General features: G+C 40.7%; 1 protein-coding gene across 1 annotated transcript; it reads right to left on the bottom strand.

Moving 5' to 3' along the window:
• CLUL1 (clusterin like 1) lies at positions 1 to 18,468 on the bottom strand. Its single transcript, XM_081149274.1, has 7 exons — positions 17,902 to 18,468; positions 16,556 to 16,704; positions 12,238 to 12,405; positions 9,236 to 9,668; positions 4,311 to 4,448; positions 1,909 to 2,084; positions 1 to 251 (listed from the first exon to the last, which is right to left on the bottom strand). The coding sequence occupies exons 1-7, from the start codon at positions 18,005 to 18,007 to the stop codon at positions 63 to 65; spliced, it is 1,359 nt and encodes a 452-aa protein (XP_081005400.1). The 5' UTR covers positions 18,008 to 18,468; the 3' UTR covers positions 1 to 62.
• Between the last annotated feature and the right edge of the window lie 1,267 nt (positions 18,469 to 19,735).

Below are 19,735 nucleotides of genomic sequence, written 5' to 3'. Positions count from 1 at the left end.
TTTTTTTCCTTTTATGAGTCATCTGTGTCTGTCAACAAAGCATTCCTACTTAGGCACTCTGCTTACCAACTTTTAAAATGTTCCTTAAAATGCTGCACAGCTTTTTCCAGCATGTAGCTAACGAAGTCAGGACTCTCAGAGCCCTCTTCAGGAGGAATTGGGAGTGTGAACTCGGGGGGAGGCAGAATGCTTACGTCTGTCCTCGTTTCATCTTGTTTGGAAGCATTTCCTTGGTGAACACCTGGAACTACCTGAGAAGGATTGGACAGTGAAAGATCACTAAATCCCAGTGCACATTCGGGGTTAATTTAATGCCACATTAGTCTTGAAGAATAAAAATTTAAGAGAAGATTTAGCAGTGCATTCAATCTTCAAGACAAAACTTTTTTCTCATTAAAAGTCCATATTTGTGAGGATGATTAAATATATTGAATTACTTTGCCCTCCTAGGGTATAATCTAATGGAGTGATAGAATCACAGAGTAAACAGGGATTGAACAGTGGCTTTCACAACCTTTTGACTGTGTTCTACGGTAACAAAAACATTTTACATCATGACCCAAAGCGTGCATATGTATGCACACATAAACTCACGTAATGGAAATGAAAATTCCATGACATATGCATATGACATTAAATGTAATGAACTCTAATATATTCTCTTGTAGTCTATTCTGTTTGTTGTTGTTGTTTTAATGTGCTGTTTGTGACTTTCTAAACTTATTTGTTAAACCACACATGAGCCATAACCTTGCAGTTTGAAAGAGGGTGAAACACTAGATTACAGAAAGTTGATAGGCCAGAATCCCTGGAAGGAGAGCCTGAGACTCTAACTCAAGTGATTTATTAAGGGTGCCTTCAGGTGAAACTTTTAAGGGGATGAGGCAAGCGAGATTGAGAAGAGGGAGAGGCCAGTTGAGGGTGTGGCCTCAGGTGACCTCTAGCCTCAGCCTGATCCTGCAGGGAGCTCTGGAGCATAAGCAGCCCGAAGGACAAAGCTTTGGAGAAGGTTGCAGCGCTGAGCAGTTAGCAGCAGCACCAGCTGGAGATGATAGCTCGATCCCCAGGGATTGGGAGAGGCCACCAATGTTACATGCCCAAAATACTGCATCTTCAACTGCTCTGTCCAGTGGTTTTCGTATCCAAGCCTTCTAGGAACCCTGTCAATACTGACCTCATCAGGAATCGCTGGCCTGGCTCATTTGTTTATTAATGTAACGTGTGGTGAGGCGGGAGTTCAGGAAAGAAATTCAGTCACTGTTATATGTTATACAAAAGGAGTTATTGATTGAATGTGAGAAACATGGCGTAAATCCATGGCAAAATGTTTTTATGTGAAGGTTAGTATGTAAATATGTTTAATTTCCAAAGTGAGTCAGAAGCTTACTGTGTCAAAAACTAATAAGAGCTATGATTTTCACTGTTCTTGCTTTGTATAAGGAACCCATACTAATTGCTTTACAAATATACATTTTAAAGTAGCTATTATTAGTCCCATTTAACAGGGAGAAAAACTGAGGCCTAGGGAGGTTGAGGAACTTTCCCAAACTTACTCAGCTGGCAAGTTTCACAGTTAGCTTTTGAACTCAAACTGCTTAACCCAAAAGTCTTCTTTCTTAAAGTCTATATTGGCCAAGTTTCTTCAGGTTACCTGTATCAGTTATAGCACCATAGCTCTAAGCAGAATTAGCCATCTCTAGATTAGAAAGTATTTTATGTTTTAAATTGGTTTTCTTTATAGTTTTTTGTTTTCTAAAAACCATGCACTACATTATATCAAGTCAGCCTGAATACAATCACAATGGAAACATGAATATCCTCCTATAGCTCTTTTCAAATACATAAATTAACAGAAAAATCACTCTATGCACATGGAATCTCTGTATCTGTTCTTGGGTCCCCCATTACCTTTGCCAGCTCAGTCACCCAGCCAAACTCCTCTCTCATCTTCTCCATCAGATATGTAGTGTCCTCCAAATGATGCTGAGTCACCTGCAGAATCTGGACGTACTGCTGATCGGATATGTTGACCAGTTTACGGGCCTCACCTACTTTAGTGTGTAGTTCAGGTACGTCGGGACAGTCTAGCCAAGAAGAAAGCAACATGGTAAAGGGACAGGCCCATGAAATTGGCAGTTGGGCGATGTGGTTAGTTTAAATCCTAGCCCTTTCGCTTTCTATTCCAACCTTTTGACCTCAAGTGAGTTGTCAACAGAGTAAAATGGTGGGAATGAAATAATGTAAAGTGCCTGATCACATGGCGCACGTTACAGATTTAACAAATGTTACTCTCCCTTTCCTTCTTTCTGTGCTGTCTGAAGGTCATTAGGGCTACTTACTGATGTTCTATCAGGACACATGGGGGAACGCACTTTCCTGCCACCTTGAAGTCGAGCACAGCCTTCTTCAAAGTGGTGTGTCTCACTTCTGGAGGAAGCCTCTGAGGACAGTTCGGGACTCACTGCGCTCCCTTCCCTCTGGCAGTGGAACGAGCTTTGCTCCGTGTGGTGGAGGCCATCACCCTGAGTGAGGACGTGTGTAGCGGAGCCCTCGCTCAAGCTCTAACTGACACGCTGCAGAGTGAGAAATAAACCTTTGTGTTTGCAAGCCACTAGGATTCTCCAGTGCTGTTGTTATTGCCCAGCAGCTCACCTGAACTGTAACAGGGTTATAGGAACTTACATAGGTGTGCTGATGAACGGCTTAATATTGCGTCAAGATCATCTATAGACTGTGGAGGTGCCTTTGTGTTAGGCATTTATGTGTTACCTTTGCAGCAGTCAGTTTACATTGATTGCCCTTATACTGTGTTACCTGCTGTACTGTGTCTGATGCATTATCTGTATATACTGATGTTTATACTGTATCATCTAATTTCTTCTGTATTATCTCTCACTTTTATTAAGAAATGATTGACATATGTCACTGTATAAGTTTAAGGTGAACAGCCTGATGGTTTGATTTATATATATTGTGAAATGATTCCTGCATTAGGTTTATTTAATATCCATCATCTCACATAGATACAATATAAAGAAAAGAAAATTCTCCTTGGGCTGAGAAATCTTAGAATCTACTCTTAACAACATTCATATAGACCAGTCATTGTGCTGTGCATTACATCCCACTGCTTATTTAGGGTATACTCCGGAGTTTGTGCCTTTTGACTACCTTCCTCCAATCCCCCCCTCTTAGGACAATCAGTGAGAGATTATTCATTAAAGCTTCTAACCGGGTGAAAGGAAGTTAATGAGATGCTCGAGCGGGACTATTTGTGTAAGTGATTAGTAGATTCGTGTATATTTTTCTCTTATGAAAACTTCTGTTTCTGTGTGCAACCTCACAACTGTGATTTAAAAAACAAGCACTTGAATAATGGGCATCATTAGTACTTCAGGCATTTTATTTAATCCTCAAAACACCGGTAGGAAGTAACTATATTAATCCCATTTTCCAAACGACGAAGCGCAGATGCAGCATCACCCAGATAGCAACTGAGCACAAACAAGACCTTCCTGGCTCTAACAATAAGGCCCAGTTTCCAGGCAGCCTCCTACTCCAAGCCCTTAGCCAGGCTTTTTTGCATTTCCTTCCATCGGGGCTTTGGTGAGGTTAAGAAGCAGAAGCGCCGGAATCAAAAGCAGCTCTTCTCGGCTTTTGGAAGAAATTCTGCGTTCAGGCCCTAGCACGTGGGAGCAGCAACTTACTTACCGGAAGTGACGGGAAGGGAGGGAAGGGAGAGGGACCGGGGTGGGCGCCCGGTGGAGGAAGGATTTCTCTCCTGGGGATGGAACAAAGGCTGTGGTCAGATCTGGGAGGGCAAAGCCTGCTTGGGGCTTTCGAGGAGCAGCCACTTTCCATTTTTTAAATACCAGTTAGTAATGAACCCACCAACTGGAAAAAGTTCATGCCACTTCTAAAAAGAAAAGAAATTCACTTGACTAAAAATTTGCTTACTTGAGGGGAAGACTGCCTTCGTTGGTGGGTTTTTTTCTTTGCGGCAAGAAGGAAGGAGTTGTCCCAATTTGTTCAGAGTTCTCTTTTGCACACGTTTGTGTGTGTTTGGTCTTCAACCATAAAAGCTTTCACAGGAACAAGGAGGGAATTTTAAATGGGGAAAAAGTTATTTTACCTACTTTTGAATAATAACAGTTTATAAACTACACTGAGCACCTCCAGCTGGAAATGAGCTTGCTAAAGAAGTGCTTGAAGGGAAGCAAATAAATCCACAACATTTGTAGAAGTCAGATTTTTTTTTTACCTCTGACCAGAATACTATTGAAACCCTGAGAAAAATATTAATCATTTACCTTCCCGTAGGTAATCCTGACACTTCTGGCATCTTGCGTGAAACTGGTAACATTCTGACAAATTCTGGCCTAGTTCTCCACACAGTCCTCTGCCCTGCATAGGCATTGTCTTTGAACTCAGGCTTCCAAGGTCAGCATCTGCAGGTGACACAGCATTTTATACATCAGTGTCATTAGAGTCTGCACTTTAAGGGAGTGGATACGATGCCATTTCTTTTTCTTACCCATGTTTTCAAAATCTTCCTGTATTTAATCATAGGAATGCATATTGGTGCAAACATATGCTGAGACAATTTGACATTTATTGAAAGTTGCATATATCCTTTACTTCAGTAATCTCATTACTATTATTATTACTCTTCATTACTCCCTTTGCCCTACCCCCAGAAAGAGTTTTATTTTCTGGAAGGAATCATGAGGATTATTAATGGTAACTATCTTTCAGAGGGAGACATGATGGGGTAGGAGAGGGCAGCTTTCATTAATTTTGTTCCCTTCTATATATGAATTATTTTAAATTTAGTGTGTCTTATTTTTATCATGATTATTTCTGATGACAATAGGGTTAACTAAATAGGGGGTTGTAAACCACTTTTCTCTTTAAATTTGTATTAAAAATTCTAATAATTATTTAACTTTTTAAAGCTATAACTGGGAAATACATTGAAGTTTCAAAGATATTAAAATGTCTGTTTCTGAAACTAAGTGGTAGATTTACTTTATTACTATTTTTTTGCATTTTATATATATAGTGTTATGAACAGTGAGTTGAAGATTTAGGAAACCATCTAAAGCAGATCAACTTTTGAGAAAACTTTTCTGGAAGAATTAATTATTCATATAAAAATGATGATGTAATAGAGAAGTCTGCCCAACAGAACACTGACAGTTCCCAACTGAATGTTTTACATTAGAAAAATTTATTGCTAATTTATAACCTGATAATTTTCTGTTATATTTAATCCTCAACATTTAAAAATGAAACATTTCATTTTGAGATAAATTGTTCAGTCCATTGCTTAACCTGCAAGGCATTCGTTAGATCATACGGTGTGTAAGCCAACCGTCTCCTTCGCTGGCTAGAAAGTCACTTCCTCCCGGCTCCCAGCTCCCGGCTCTAGATTTAGTGGCCTCACATCTTGCCCGCCCCTCCCCCAGGACCTCTCTGAGGAGGTCCCCCACAGGCACTGTGTACTTTCTTATCTTCTCTGTTAGACTCTGACCCTCTTGAGAGAAGGGATTTGGTCTTTCATTTTAATCTTTTTGTTCTTCCATACTTCTGTCATTTCACTTATGATATGGTAATATAATTGTCCACTGATCTGTCTGTTTTCTTTTCTCTGGACTGAGTTCCTAAAAGTCAGGGACTATGTCATAATCATTGTCTTATTTCCAGCATCTGGATTAATACCTGATATATACATCAGGGATGGCAGACCTCAGGTCCCTGTGACACCTAGTCCTCATTCTGTACCCACAGCAGCAACCCATCACCTCACTTCAGCCATGCCGTGACAGAGCCTCAGGACCCTTCTAGGCAACTACTTCTGTCCAGCGCCATCTCTGATAGAAATCATCTACTATCCTACCTGCCTCTGCTTTCCCCCACAAGGGAAAATTGTCAGCAAACACTCTCCAAGGTAGGATTGGAACCCAGATCTCCCAGCGCCCAGCACCGTGTCAAGCTTCGTTACAACATCAGTTTTATTGACCAGAAAAATCTCATCTCTTCTATCCAGAGATTTATAAGACAAGTGAGAGTAATTGAAAAAGCTGTTTTATTCTCTTTCAACACATTCAGAAATTGAGGCCTTGAAAGACCAAAGTAGAAAAGAAATTCTTCTGTATGGAGACTGAAATGAAACAACACTCAATAAAATAAAATAAAGCATTAAACAAAATATTTCATGTGCTTATTATGGCCTCTCTCCTTTTAATAGTATACATTATTCAATTTTAGCTATTTTTGTAGTTTTGGCTTTTAGGATGATTATGATAAATAAAGCCGTACATGAAGGTTGCCAGATACACGGTACTCAGTAAATGTTGGCCATTGTACTTAATAGGAGCTATGTAATAGTTTCCTGTTACTATTGTAACAAATTACCACAAATTTAGTGGCTCGAAGCAACCTGTTACAGTTCTGTAGGTCAGAAGCCTGAAATGGGCCTCACTGGGCTATACTTGAGGTGTTGGCAAGGCTGTTCCTTCCTAGAGACGCGAGGAGAGTCAGGTGCGTGCCTTTCCAGTTTCTGGGGGCCGCCTGCGTCATTCCTTGGCGTATAGCCTGTTCCTCTGTCTTCAAAGCCAGCCAAGCAGGGCCAAGTCCTTCTCAGGCTGCATCTCTACTGATTCTCCTCGGCCTCCTTTTCCCACTTTCAAGAACCCTTGGGGCCCCTTGGGTAATCCAGAATAATCTCTCTATTTTAAGGTCAGCTGATCAGCAACTCCAGTCCATCTGCAGCCTTCCTTTCCCCTTGCCGTGTAACCTGTTACAGTCACAGGCCGTAGGGATCGGTGGGACAGGGACATCTCTGGGAAGCTGTTACTCTGCCGACCACAAGGAGCAAAGTTCAAAATGTCTTCTCATTAGATGAATTTTTCTAGGGGCAATAGGTTTACTTTTCTCTCACCATCTGCCCAGAAAAGTGATGGAAACCGCATGTAAATGCCCTCTAGCCCCTGCCCGCCTGTTTTTGATAAAGACGCCCGTGTGTTCATCTGGGAAGAGAACGTCTCCTCTGTTGAGCTTGCTGCGTACTGTCCGGTTGGGGGAGGGGCACTGGAGAAAGAAGAGCGGAAAGGTGCAACGCAGGCTCTTTTTGTTTGCTATTTTGGTTTTGGTTTTACTTTTTGCATTTATAGGGGACCCTGGATCTCCAAGTTATCACCGAGGTGAAGGTGGTAGGAGGGGCGGGGGGCGGGACCGTGAGCCAGCTGAGAGTAGGGGCTGGTCCCACAGTGTGAATGGAGAGGAACCTCTGGCAGACTGGCGGGCACCCACATTCTGACTTGCTGGGCGGGGGAGGAGTTGCAGTGGTTGGGAAATTGTTTAGGGTTCAACTGTAGGAGTTACTAGTCCTCCTGTGCACATTTGAATGTAGCAACTCATGTGTCAGATTGCTACACAATGTAAAATATAGGCCAGGAGAGGGGCATAGTTTTGCTTTAATGAACATGTTCTTTATTGGAATATTATTCCAAGACAATTGATATCTATTTAAAAAGTCAGGCAAAAATTATCCAGTATCACCTCCGCATTGATATATTTACTCTACTGTCCTCAGGCTTTTCCTGAATATTTGGTGAACTTGGAATCTTAGAATGGTATACCAGACACAACACCTGACTTACCAGAAAAGTCCACCAGCCCCTGAAATAGAGCCTAACAACAATTCCAGTAACTGGCTGTTCTGCTCACGGAACAATGGGACCGGAAGGATGTAATGCTTTTTTCCTGGCTTCGGTTTCTGACAGTGTGAGGTAAGCCCCTCCTGTGTAAAGGCCTGTTATGCAATGTCATGGCAGTTTTCAGAATTTGATTCAAATGTTGCCAACTACAGCTGACATCATTAGAAAATAGTCAGCTGTAAGGAGGCCTTTTTCCCCCCACATACAAAAATCTGTATGTAATTAATATGTACAACTTGATGAGTTTGGAAATAAGTATACATCCATGCAATCATCCTCACAATCTATGCCATAAAACTATCCGTAACCTTCAAAAATGTCCTCCTGCCCTCTTATTTATTATTACTGTTGTTATTATTACTAGTGCTAAGAACTCTTAATATAAGATCTACCCTCTCGGGAATTTTTTTTTAGTATCCAATAGAGTGTTGTTAACTATGAGCACTATGCAATGCAATAGATCTCTAGGACTTATTCATCTTACATAACTGAAACTTTGTCCCCTTGGACTAACACCTCCCCATTTCCCATTCCCTTCTGCACCTGGCAACCACCATTTCACTCTCTATGAGTTTGACTAGTTTAGATTCTTCATATGAGTGAGAGCATGTAGTATCCTCCTGTGTTTGGCTTAGTTCACTGAGCATAATGTCCTCCAGGTTCATCCATGTTGTCACAAATGACAGGATTTTAGAAGGAGCCCATTTTATTTTTCATGTCAGAGGGGAGCAGCCTTTTACTTGGCCTAGTGGTCAATAGGAAACAAGTCCAAGGAAACGCAGATCCTACAGTTGGCCCACACGGCCACTCTCATTTCTGACATGCCATGTTCCAGCCACTCTACTGGAATCAAAAGAAGTTTTCTACTTCTGCCTTGATACACCAAGTAGAATTGCCTTTCCAACATGAAACACTGAGACATGGGTATAAGCGATATTAGTAGAAGGCAATTCTTACCTTTTATAGAAATCCCTATTTCTGTAGTTATGGGTTTGTCTATGAGCATTTTCGTGGTTTTGTGCATACGTGTTATGACTTAAGGAATTACAATAGTGATGCAGAGGAGGCCGTGACAGGCACTGAATGTGACCTGGTTTTACATGGCACTAAGCTGCTTCCCAAACTGGGAGTTGAGGAGCCTAGGCTGATTTTAAAGAAACTCCATGATGTTCCAGCAGAATAGAGCTGAGCATCTACATGAGTTTTAATGAAGGAGGAAATCTTTTTTTTTTTCCCTCCAAAAGTTCTCACCCTTACTAGCATGTGTTTTTTTCCCCAGCTTTAATACTTTGCTTTAGTGACAGAAGAGCCCCCCAGAGCTCTCGACGATGATGAAGAGGTATGGTGTCTGGCAGACTTCAGAGCTTCTAAGCGCCTCTGAAACTTTGATTCTCCAGAAATCGCCACTCTCAGAAACATTGTACGATGACTTAAAAATGTCTACCGTCCCCAAAGCCAAATAAAACTTGACTTTAGTAGGGACATCTAAGTAAAAATAACGCTTTAATACTTGCCTTGGTGTTGTTCTGGTGAGTCTTCCATTGCATTCAGCATCTCAGTGATTGCTGTGCTGACACTTTGATAAATGGAGAGACTGAAATTACAAAACAGCTGGAAGAAGCTGGGAATGTCCCAGTTCCGCACAAGATCTGCCTCTTTTGTTGGCTCTTTGAAAAAAGATGGAAAAAAGTAAGGCTCGATTACGTCTGTATCTGACATGAAATATGACTGAAAAGCCTGGTCAAATTCCTGCTGCATCTGTCTGAAGATGTTAACACTCCTGTTAAAGAGAAATCTCACGTCCACGGTCAGTTGGCTGAACACATGCTCTAGCTGGGTCACCTGTGCATCTTCCTCCGTGGCCTTTTCACCGACAGGGAGGTCTTTTTCATTATCTTCATGGAAAGGAAACAGAAATTGATATATCTTCCTAAAAAACTGTTCAATCTGTGGGGGTGGGGGGACAGAAATGGAATAAAAACTTATTTTCTTTCTGGACTATTTTTTATTGTAAATTTTAAAGTAAACTTACAGTAGTCGTTCCAAATCAAGAACAATTCTGGGCAAACTAGGAAAAGGTAATTCGATGTAAGATAATGGCTTTGACTTTGACTGTGGAAGTAGGATCTGAAATTCCTTTTGGTTTATGTTTGCCTATCAAAGGCCTAAAAAGGCCAAGTTTTCAATATCGTTGACCTGCCACAGGCTGATGTACTGGTGGTGGTTGGCCTGTCATGGTCCAAAGGGCACGGTGTAAATTGCCTGAAAACTCTAAAGAAGGCCTCTTAGTCTCTGAGCTCTCTTTTTGCCCTGCAGTGGAATATCATTAGTGTCTTTATGTTCTCCTCTTTCTCATCTCATTAAAATATTCACACTGAACTATAGATGCCTAATACAGCTAAATCGGTTACTTGGGATGGTTACTCATTTGCAGTGATCAAAGCCCTTCTTGGCTGAGTGAAAGGAATGAAGCTCTAATTATAGAATTCCCTACTCACTGGGAGAAGATTTTCCAGCAGTCACACTGTGTTCTACTTTATCTATGTGACACCTAAGTTTGTGCCAGAGCATAGCTGCCCTTATATGATAGTGATATAGCTACGCTGCGTGTTGTGGAACACATCAACTACTGAACATCCCTGCTGTAGCACCCCAGTGCTGTTCAAAGAATTCTCCAGAAATTCTTTTTTTTTAATATAATTTTTTTTTTAAATCCTCACCTGAGGATATTTTTTTCCATTGCTTTTCAGAGAGAGTGGAAGTGGGGTAGAGAGAGAGGGAAACAGACAGATAGATGCTGACCGGGGCAGGGGATTGAGGACCAGGCCGAGGATTGAGCCTGCAACTGAGGTACTTGCCCTAGGCCGGAATCAAACCCAGGACCCTTCAATCCGTGGGCTGACACTCTAACCCCTGAGCCAAACCGGCTAAGGCTCTCCAGAAATTCTTAGAGGACTCATGCCTTTCTCAAAAAGTAATATGAGTGATCGTCTGCCTCTCCCTCTGCCAGTTTCTGGTTGCCTGAGTCCATTTACAAAAACAGAACTTTAAAGCACCAAGAAATTTTCACAAGGCCACACAAGTGGCACAGATAGGAATGGTCCCCAAACCTCCTGACTTCCAGCCAGTGCTTATTCCACCATATTCTGCTGTATTAGAGAGTGGCAATAAAAATAAAGCAGATGCAATTAACAGTGGAGGCAAATTAACTTGGCATATGAATCATCCTAAGGGTGCTCCCTCTATAATTGGGTAAGGTACTGCCAAGCCAGGAGCACACTCTAATTAGTGCGTGCTCTATTATGGAGAGGGAGATTTCACTCCATTTCATATTCAGCTCCCTTCTTGAAGGGGAAGGGAAATTCAGGCCAATAGAGTAGGAGACTTTTGTGGGGCAGAGCTCATCCTATTCAGGTCACCTCCCTCTGTGATTCCCTCTGCCCAGAAGATAGCCAAAGGGGACAAAAAAGAAAACACACCAGTCTTATAAGACATGCACAGATAGGCCTAAAGGGGGCGTGAGTCTGTGTGTGTACACATGCACGTGCATGCTGCCATAGAGGGCCAGCCCACTGAAGGAGAGATTCAGGAGGCAGAGAGTGTCTTCAAATGTTTGGCCTCCAGGGAAAAAAATGAAGACAGGTTGAAGTCAGAGATTATAATACTATTATTCAGAATGCAATGCAGTAAACATTTATTGGATAGCTATAATGCTTTAATGAAGATAAATGACATATGGTCCCTGCTTTTAAAGAGCTTACACTCTAGTGGGAATGTGTTCACAAATAATAAATACAAGGCAGAAAGCGTCAGGGTTTTTATAGGAGACATTAATACAGTGTCATTAAAGAGAGGGACAAATACTGAATGGCTATTCTAACTTATAGATCGTATATACCAGGAGAATCATATATAAGCATGAATGTTAAATTCTAGATTGCAAAAGGCCAATATCAGATCGGGCATCTCTATTCTAAATATTAATATCAATTTTTAAAATATGGGTTTTTAAAATTGCTTTTGGAGAGAGAGGAAGGGAAAGGGAGTGACAGATAGAAACACTGATGAGAGAGAAACATCAACATCGATCGGCTGTCTCCTGTATGCCCCCCATCGGGCATCCAGCCCAACACCCGGCATGTGCCCCAACCGGGAATTGAATGGGTGACCTCCTGGTGCATGGGTGGACACTCAACCACTGAGCAACACTGTCCAAGCAATATAAATTAATTTTTAAAAAGTAAGCTGAAGTAGGTACCTTTAAAACTTTGAAATCCTGCCCAGCTGGGCGTGGCTCAGCGGTTGAGCGTCCACCTAGGATCCAGGTTATCGGTGTTCAATTCCCGGTCAGGGCACATGCCCGGGTTGTGGGCTTGATCAATGACTCTCTCATCATTGATGTTTCTATCTCTCTCTCTCACCCTCTCCTTTCCTATCTCTGAAATCAATAAACATATATTTTTTAAAAAAACAAACAAAAAAACCTTTGAAATCCTAAGTTCTGTTATTCCCTTACCATATTTTCCATAGAGGACCCACTAGGTTGGCAGGTTGTATAAAATCTCATGCAGTCACTTTCCAGGCAAAACTTGCATTCGTCCCAGGAATCTGTAAAAGACTCCTGGCATAGCCTTTCTTCCTCTTCCAGATGTTCTTGAACTTCATTCATAAGTTTTATAGCCTCCTAATTTAAAAGTAGAAGCAAACATTCCATTTGCATTTCATGATTCTATATATACCTTAGTTGATTTCACTCTTTAAAAATATGCATATTCTAAACTACATCTTCATTCCTCCTTCAGGCCCCTAGCAGCTGACCCATCTACCCCAAAGAAAGCTTTCTCTTTGATTAAGAAAAGAGCACTGATTGATTCCTATGGAAGACCGTGAAAATTGTGTCCATCTGCTCATTTAGTCATTCACTAAGTATTTACTGAGTGCTTGCCATGGGACAGACATTTTGGATGTGGGTGAACCAACAATGAAGACACAGCCCCTACTCTGGGGACCGACTGTAAATAACCTGTTTACTTGTCTGTCTGCACATCTAACCCTTGAGGGATGTAGAAAGTAGTTTTAAGGTTTAAGAAACTGACACATTAATTTATTTCAGTTATGCTGCCTTTGATTTGTGTATGTTTTAACATTGCAAGAAAGTGCAGTTCTTGTATATCAAGTCAAAGCTTCCTGTTGATAATTCGGATGGACGAGATGCTTGCACCCTGCGCAGCTTCAGTCTTATTGTCCATATTCCACGCGCTCCCCCTTGTGGTGACTTGCTGTACTTGGCCAGGGCCCACTGGGTGGTAAGGAGCCCTGCAGAAGTGCCACTGTCCCTAAGAACCTCAGCCCTGTCCCCTGAGCTCCTCTCAGGCTGGCACTCCTGCCTAGACCCCTGGCCTCCCTGCCGGTGAGGATTCTGAAGACAGGCTCCCTCCAGGCCCGAGATGTAGTTCAGGGGATTTATGGGATACAATGGACCCACCCATGAGAAGATAGCCTTGGAGCTAATGGCCACTCCCGTCAGTGAGAACTACACAAGAAAGCAGTTTCTGTACTTAAAACCAATCTGGTGTGTGTCTTCACCTAGTGAAAAAAATATATAATTCACTCTTTTCTGGCATAATAAGCCCAAAGAAACACCTGGGCGCTGACGGACGATTTCTGCATCTCCTTTGCTGGGCTCGCATTGTTCGTCTGCCCTCGTGGCAGAATCCTGAGGCTAGGCCAGGTGGCATTTGCTGTCCCACGTAAGAAAACTGGCAGGGTCCCAGCCTACTAAATGTACCTTGTGGCCCAGGATTTTCTTGTCTCCTTGGGCTTTGCAGAACAGTTCTGGGACCCCACATCTTCTCAAGAAGGGCTGCCTCACCTTGGCAGGCAACAACATATTACCCAGATTTTCTCAAGTCCCAGTTTTAAATATTCTGTTCTTTGTCATCATAAACTTAGATCCCAACATTTCCAATTCCAAACTACACTCACTGTGTACCCTTGGGCAAATAGGAATAAAAATAGGATCTACCTCTTAAGGTTTTGTATTAAGTGAAATAAGCAAGCAAGGCATCTAGCAAGTTATTTGTAGTATTTCCCGAGTTTCTGCCACTCACCTCGGAGAGCATAACAGAAACCAACACCAAGTCCCAGGTCCCAGGCCCCAGGTTTTGGTAGTGAAATGTGGCCATGGAGGGTGTAGATCTCTGGTTTAGGGATGCCCTGCCCATTCCTTCCATTTCCCCCTAAATGTCTCACCCATGGGCAGAGTCCATATCAATTCCTGGAGAGTACAGCTTATCAAAGTCCCACATAAACCTGGAGTGGGGCAAATTAAGCTACTCTAGGGTTTTCCAGTTTAGTAAGTTTTGGGTGCTCTCACTAAATATTACTAGGAAGGGACCGAAGAGGGTGGCACAGTCACGCTGGATCCACTGAGGATGGGTGGTGCTCCATACTGGGAGACCAGGAGCACCAACCCCAAATTTGCCAATTCATAGTTTGTCTAAAGTATCCCTTATTCGAGGCTTAAAGTGATTTTAGCAAAACTTTGGGTTAAAGAGGTTTTTCTTTTTAAAAATTAACTTTTTGAGTGTCCAGATCTTAAGAGTGTGATTTAGTGAATTTTTATACAATAAGTAAGATTGTAAGAAAAATTAAAATTCTATGAGCCTTAGGATTCTTTAAAGCCAGAACTGAAACCAGTGCTTGCTTCACCCACCCCTCAGTGGAGCATTCTTTCCATAGTACTACACCCTTGGCCTGCAGAAAGTCACTGGGTCCCACAGGCAAAGCACCCCCTGACCTTCTCCCAGGTCATTCATGACAGTGTTGGGTTAACCTGTTAATTAACATCGAGAGCCTCAGTTTCCTTATCTGTAAGTGAAAGTAATGGTTTACCCAGGTGTTGGAAGGATTGCATGTGATAATGTTTTATAAACGGCCTGTACATGATATCTGGGTCATTAGTCCCGGTGGCCAGGCTCACAAGCCCACCAGGGAAGAACAGAGTTCGAGAGGCTTCCACATTTTCCTGAGGAGGAGTTATTTTTAATTTCCTAAAAATCTTTCGGTTGCTGCCAAAAGGAAGGAGTGCTTTCAGCTGTTGGCCAAGCAATCTCCTTTCCGTGCTAGGGACCCTGCAGGATGTGGGGGGTGTAGGTGTGGCCAAAACATCAATCAGTGTGGTGACAGGCTACCCAGGGCTCTGCGGTCAGCCTGTCACACAGCCCTGCTCCAGTGGCTCACCGGACGCCTGGAGGCCACAGCGCTCGCGAGTGAAGGGAATTCCAGCAGCTGTCTGAAACTCGGTAGTCTCTAACTTTATAGGGGTAGGGAGGAAATATTAGAACTCCTATTTGTATTTTTGAATTTAAAAATTGACTCTGTGGAGGGCCTAGAGTTTCAGTTTTGCAAGATGGAGAGAATTCTGGAGATTGGCTGCCCAGCCATGTGGGCGTACTGAACACTACGGAATGGTACACTAAAAAGTAATTAAGATGGTGAATTTTATATTATGTGTATTTGATCACAATTTTAAAATTAATTAAAACAAATTTAAAAAGTAATTTACTCTCAATGTTAAAATTTAAAATATTTTCCAAGTTCTGTTTGTTAAAGTTTTGATTTCCTCTTCGATTCAAGGGTAATATTGGAAAATAATTTTTAAAAAGTTTTAAATTGTTTTGAGTGTTATGTTAATAATGCTACTAAACTATGAGCCATACAATGTCAATGATTTAGAAATGTATTGAGGTTTATAATTGTAATATATGAACAATTTTTGTCATCTTCCATGGACATTTGAATTTTTGGGTATGCTCTGTTGGTAAGATGCATGGTTTGAACCACAGCTGTCAGGTAAAGGTATTCGAATTAAAAAAACAGTTAGGTTGATACTATTTCTTGTACACTGGCACTCTATTGTGCTGCATATGTCAGACCATTGCGTGAGGCCAAAGAGATGTGGGGACCCTGGGGAAGAGGGGCCCCCACATTCCAGACGCACGGACACTGGCTTCCTCTCTCTCTGTTCACTTGCAGCCAATAGCAATGAATTGTGCTTCAGACTCAGTTAAATGATGGTTTTTATTGTCTAGTTTTAACTAAACTAGCTTTCACTAAATGGACAGGGGGGTAAAAAAAATAACACAAAACCCCAGCAGATTATGAATAATTTCAACTCCAAAAGACAAAAAGCAAATGGCAGTGCTGACCCTGCTCCATTCTGAGCTCTTTATTGGCCAGGTGTCAGAGTGAAAATACGATGATCTAATCAGATCTAACACACAGGTTGAAATATTTCACAATATCTAGATTATTTAAAATATGGACTTACATCTACCCTAGCTAACCACAAGCCTCATCCAAAGTGTATTTTGTGCCTTGAGCTACTAGTGGTAGTAATTCATGTTTTTACTTTATAAGTAAATGAATATGCATATGTTTAGGAGTGAATGCTAACAAATATTTTAGCAATAGGGATAGGAGATCAAAAAAACTTTGCAGGCCACTGATCTAGCCAAAAACTCCCTGAACACTTCTGACTCAATATCCTAACTCAGAAGGAACTAAGGATAAAGCATTTTTAAGAAAGCAGCATTCCCAAACAGAGATGAATCCCCAAAATCCCTGGGTTCGGAGCCCAGCAAGGGCCTGTTCTACAAGAAATATGTTCTTTAAAGAAATTTAAAATTTCCTTCAAACTTTTCCTTCAATGAGGGCTGATCTCCAAAAAATATGTTACTAGGGAAAATAAATAATTCATCCATTGCCTTTATAAGTGCAATATTTATGGTTTAGATACATTTAAGAACAGACATTATTTTCAAATACTGTACCTGTTTATCGTCTCTGCATTTCTTCAGGGTTTTCATTAGATGGGTATGTTCCTCCTCTCTCCTTTCCATCATGATTTTCATCTGCTTCATGCCAATCAAAGCCTTCTTCACCTCTACATCAACATCGAGGTCCCCAGCCTCGGAAACACCTACAAGATTCGTAGTAGTTTTTTCCTTTGAGATCTGATCAGATTACCATGTACCTGTATCTGCATCAAAATACAATGAATTCACCAGTAGTTTTTTCGTGTCTCCTAAATAGAGGCTTAACTGTTCTTTTCTAGCGCCAAGCTGTAAGCAGATCCTAATGAATTAGCTGTCAGCTGCCTCACGGATAACACCTTCTGTTCCTTACTCTGAGCTCCCAGGCAAGTCCGAGTTCATTTAACCTCATTCTTGCCATTTTCCTCGGGGCCTGTTTTCATTTATCCATTTTTTTTTCTTTCACTTAAAGCTCAAGTGTGTTTGTATTATAGAAATTTTCGAATTTCCTTCACAATTTATGTTACATACCCAACTGGGAACCTCAAACCCAGTGAACAATTTCCTTTTCTCTCAGCTTCAATTAACTTCCCAGGAGGCATCAAACCTAGAGAGTATCTCGCATAATGCAAGAGCCTTTAATGACCTACCACGCATCTCTTTTTTTTTTTATTTATTTTTATTGCTGAAAGTATTACAGATGCCCCCCCCCCCAGGCATCTCTTACACACCTGTAATAGCCTCTTAGTGAGTATAAAATTCATTGCCATTCTCTCCACAATAGCTAATGTGGCTTTCTAAGGAGTTTATTCTTGCCTCTGAATTCAACTATAGACCTCTCCACCCCCAAAGCAACATTTTAACTTACTTATTTTTCTAAGTGTTAAGCACCCAAAGCATATATTATCAAGCAAAGGTCAGAAGTTAATGAGCCCAGACCAACCAGATTCAATGTCATTATAACCCATTCTCTCACTATCTCAAGAATAACTGCACAGATTACTCTAATTGTTTAAATTTTTCAGATGCTAGAAAAGAATTTCGCTGTTCATTAAAACTGTGCTTAGAGGACACCAAACATCTGGACGATACCAAGAAATGCAGTAAAAATTTGGCAAGTTTTATCTGTGTGATAGCAAACATCTGGATCTAGGAATGTTCTCAGATACTAAATTGGAATTTTCTATTTTTATCCAGATGTTTGGCTTCACGTCTACACGGTTTAAGTGCCTAGAGAACCTCTCACCGGGAATCTAGAGGGCTGTGATGAATGCGCTATCTCCCCGCTGCACATCACTGTAAGTGCCAGCGGGACACGCAAACATGCGAACAGGACGTGGCACAGATAAAGAAACTAAACATACCCTTCAGGTTTCCGTGGATAGCAGTTTCAGCCTTCCAAGTAGGTGCACAGTGACAACCTTTCAACCACAGCAGATACACAATAAACACCAAGAGTGGCAGCTTCATGTTCCCGCTGTTGCTGCAAAGGAAAAATAAACCTGCATCAAATGCCTGCCATTCGGTTAGTTTCTGTTGGCATCAGTTGAAAACACATGGTGACTGAAAGCATTTTTCTGTCAATTTTTCTTTACGACTTTAGACAATTCATAGGCCTGAGACATAGGAAACCTGGAAAATAAATAAGAATAATAAAAAAGACAATCCAAGTCTCTAGTTTGTTTACATTCTTTATGATAGTTAAATAAGGTAATCATCTGAAGTACCTGAAATTTAAGGTAATGGATAGATAGTAGGGCTCACAGCCCCATAGAATCCAAATTTCATTTTATTTCCATGTCAACAGTAAACATCCCCAAACACAAAATTAGTAAAAATATATCAAAGGGATTTTCCTCCCTCCAATGCTGAATCCTCAAGTGAGTTTTCATGTAGATGGTTAAATATTTTTTTAATTTTTTTTCATGGAAGAAAAGTAGACTCACACATTTTCTCATACTTATAAAACCTATCAATATATATCAATAGTTTACAGTTAAATGTTTTTCTTCTCAGATCATGACTTTCCTTTTAGATTTAATTTTATATACATTAATTATAAACATTTAAAATGCAAATGTTTAAAACTTCACAAAGAAACCTTAAATAAATTAAAACAACTGTATGTTTTAATAAAGTTAAATCTATAAAATGTTAGATTATCTTAACTCGTCCTAAGGAGATATTTGTTTGCTTTCTGTATATTTGCTATTTTGGAAAAACACACACAAACCCTTCCATTATGTAATCAACATTTGGAATTTTAATCAACATTTGGAATGTCTATTTAATATAATAATAAAATAACATCAGTACTAGTAATTACAAAGTTATCACATTTTACATACATCTGCATCTATTACTCGAGCTAACTTTTCTATTATGACCCTATTTAGCAAATGAAACTTTTAAATATATTTACCACTAACTTTGCAGTATCTCTCCAGTAAGGTTACTGCCAGCTCCTGGAAGGACCGTCACTCTTCTCTTATTTAATTTTCATCGGTGTCAGGGATTTAGCCTTGTTCTATTAATTTGATGACACAGTTCTTAATCCTATTAACCTAACAGTTTGAGATTAAGAGTGGTTTAAAATTTGGTAAGATTTAGAAAGAAACGCTAGAGGGCGGGCTGTGCACATGATCAGGAACAATGACCTTGAGTTACTTTATTTTACACAAATGTTTTGATAGGACTCATTAAAGCCTTAAAAATATTTTTTAATTTGAAATTTATGATATGTATATTTCTATGAAGACAAATTTAGTTTATTAGAAGCATAAGCAACGTGAAAGAGAGTATGTAAACTCTTAGATAAGACACTTTGAAGATTATTTAAAAAGTTGTTTGGCATTTTTCGACTATATGCAAACACACTTTTAACTAGATAAAGTGATAAAATTTAGCACATAAAAGTGCAACAGATAAGTATTTAGGGCTCACAACAATGTGGTAATTGATTAGCTGAGCTGATAATGTGGCCCCTTAGTACTTCATTTAAAAACAACTTAGTTGTTAATCATCACAACCAGGTATAGGGTCTACAGCCATGGGTCTCTCGCTGCTGAAATCTGAAGATTGTCTTGGGCCTGCCCCCTTTGAAGGTTTTCAGGGATTAGCCAATCCACACTTATTATGTGCTCAGTACCTCCTAAGCGGGTGAGATTCACATTTCTGAACTGGTCTGCCTGCTTCTCT

The sequence above is a fragment of the Miniopterus schreibersii genome (assembly GCF_964146895.1).
Source record: "Miniopterus schreibersii genome assembly, chromosome: 10".
Lineage (NCBI taxonomy): Eukaryota > Metazoa > Chordata > Mammalia > Chiroptera > Miniopteridae > Miniopterus > Miniopterus schreibersii.
Note: the sequence above shows the minus strand (reverse complement) of the source record. Positions and strands in the feature narration are given on the sequence as shown.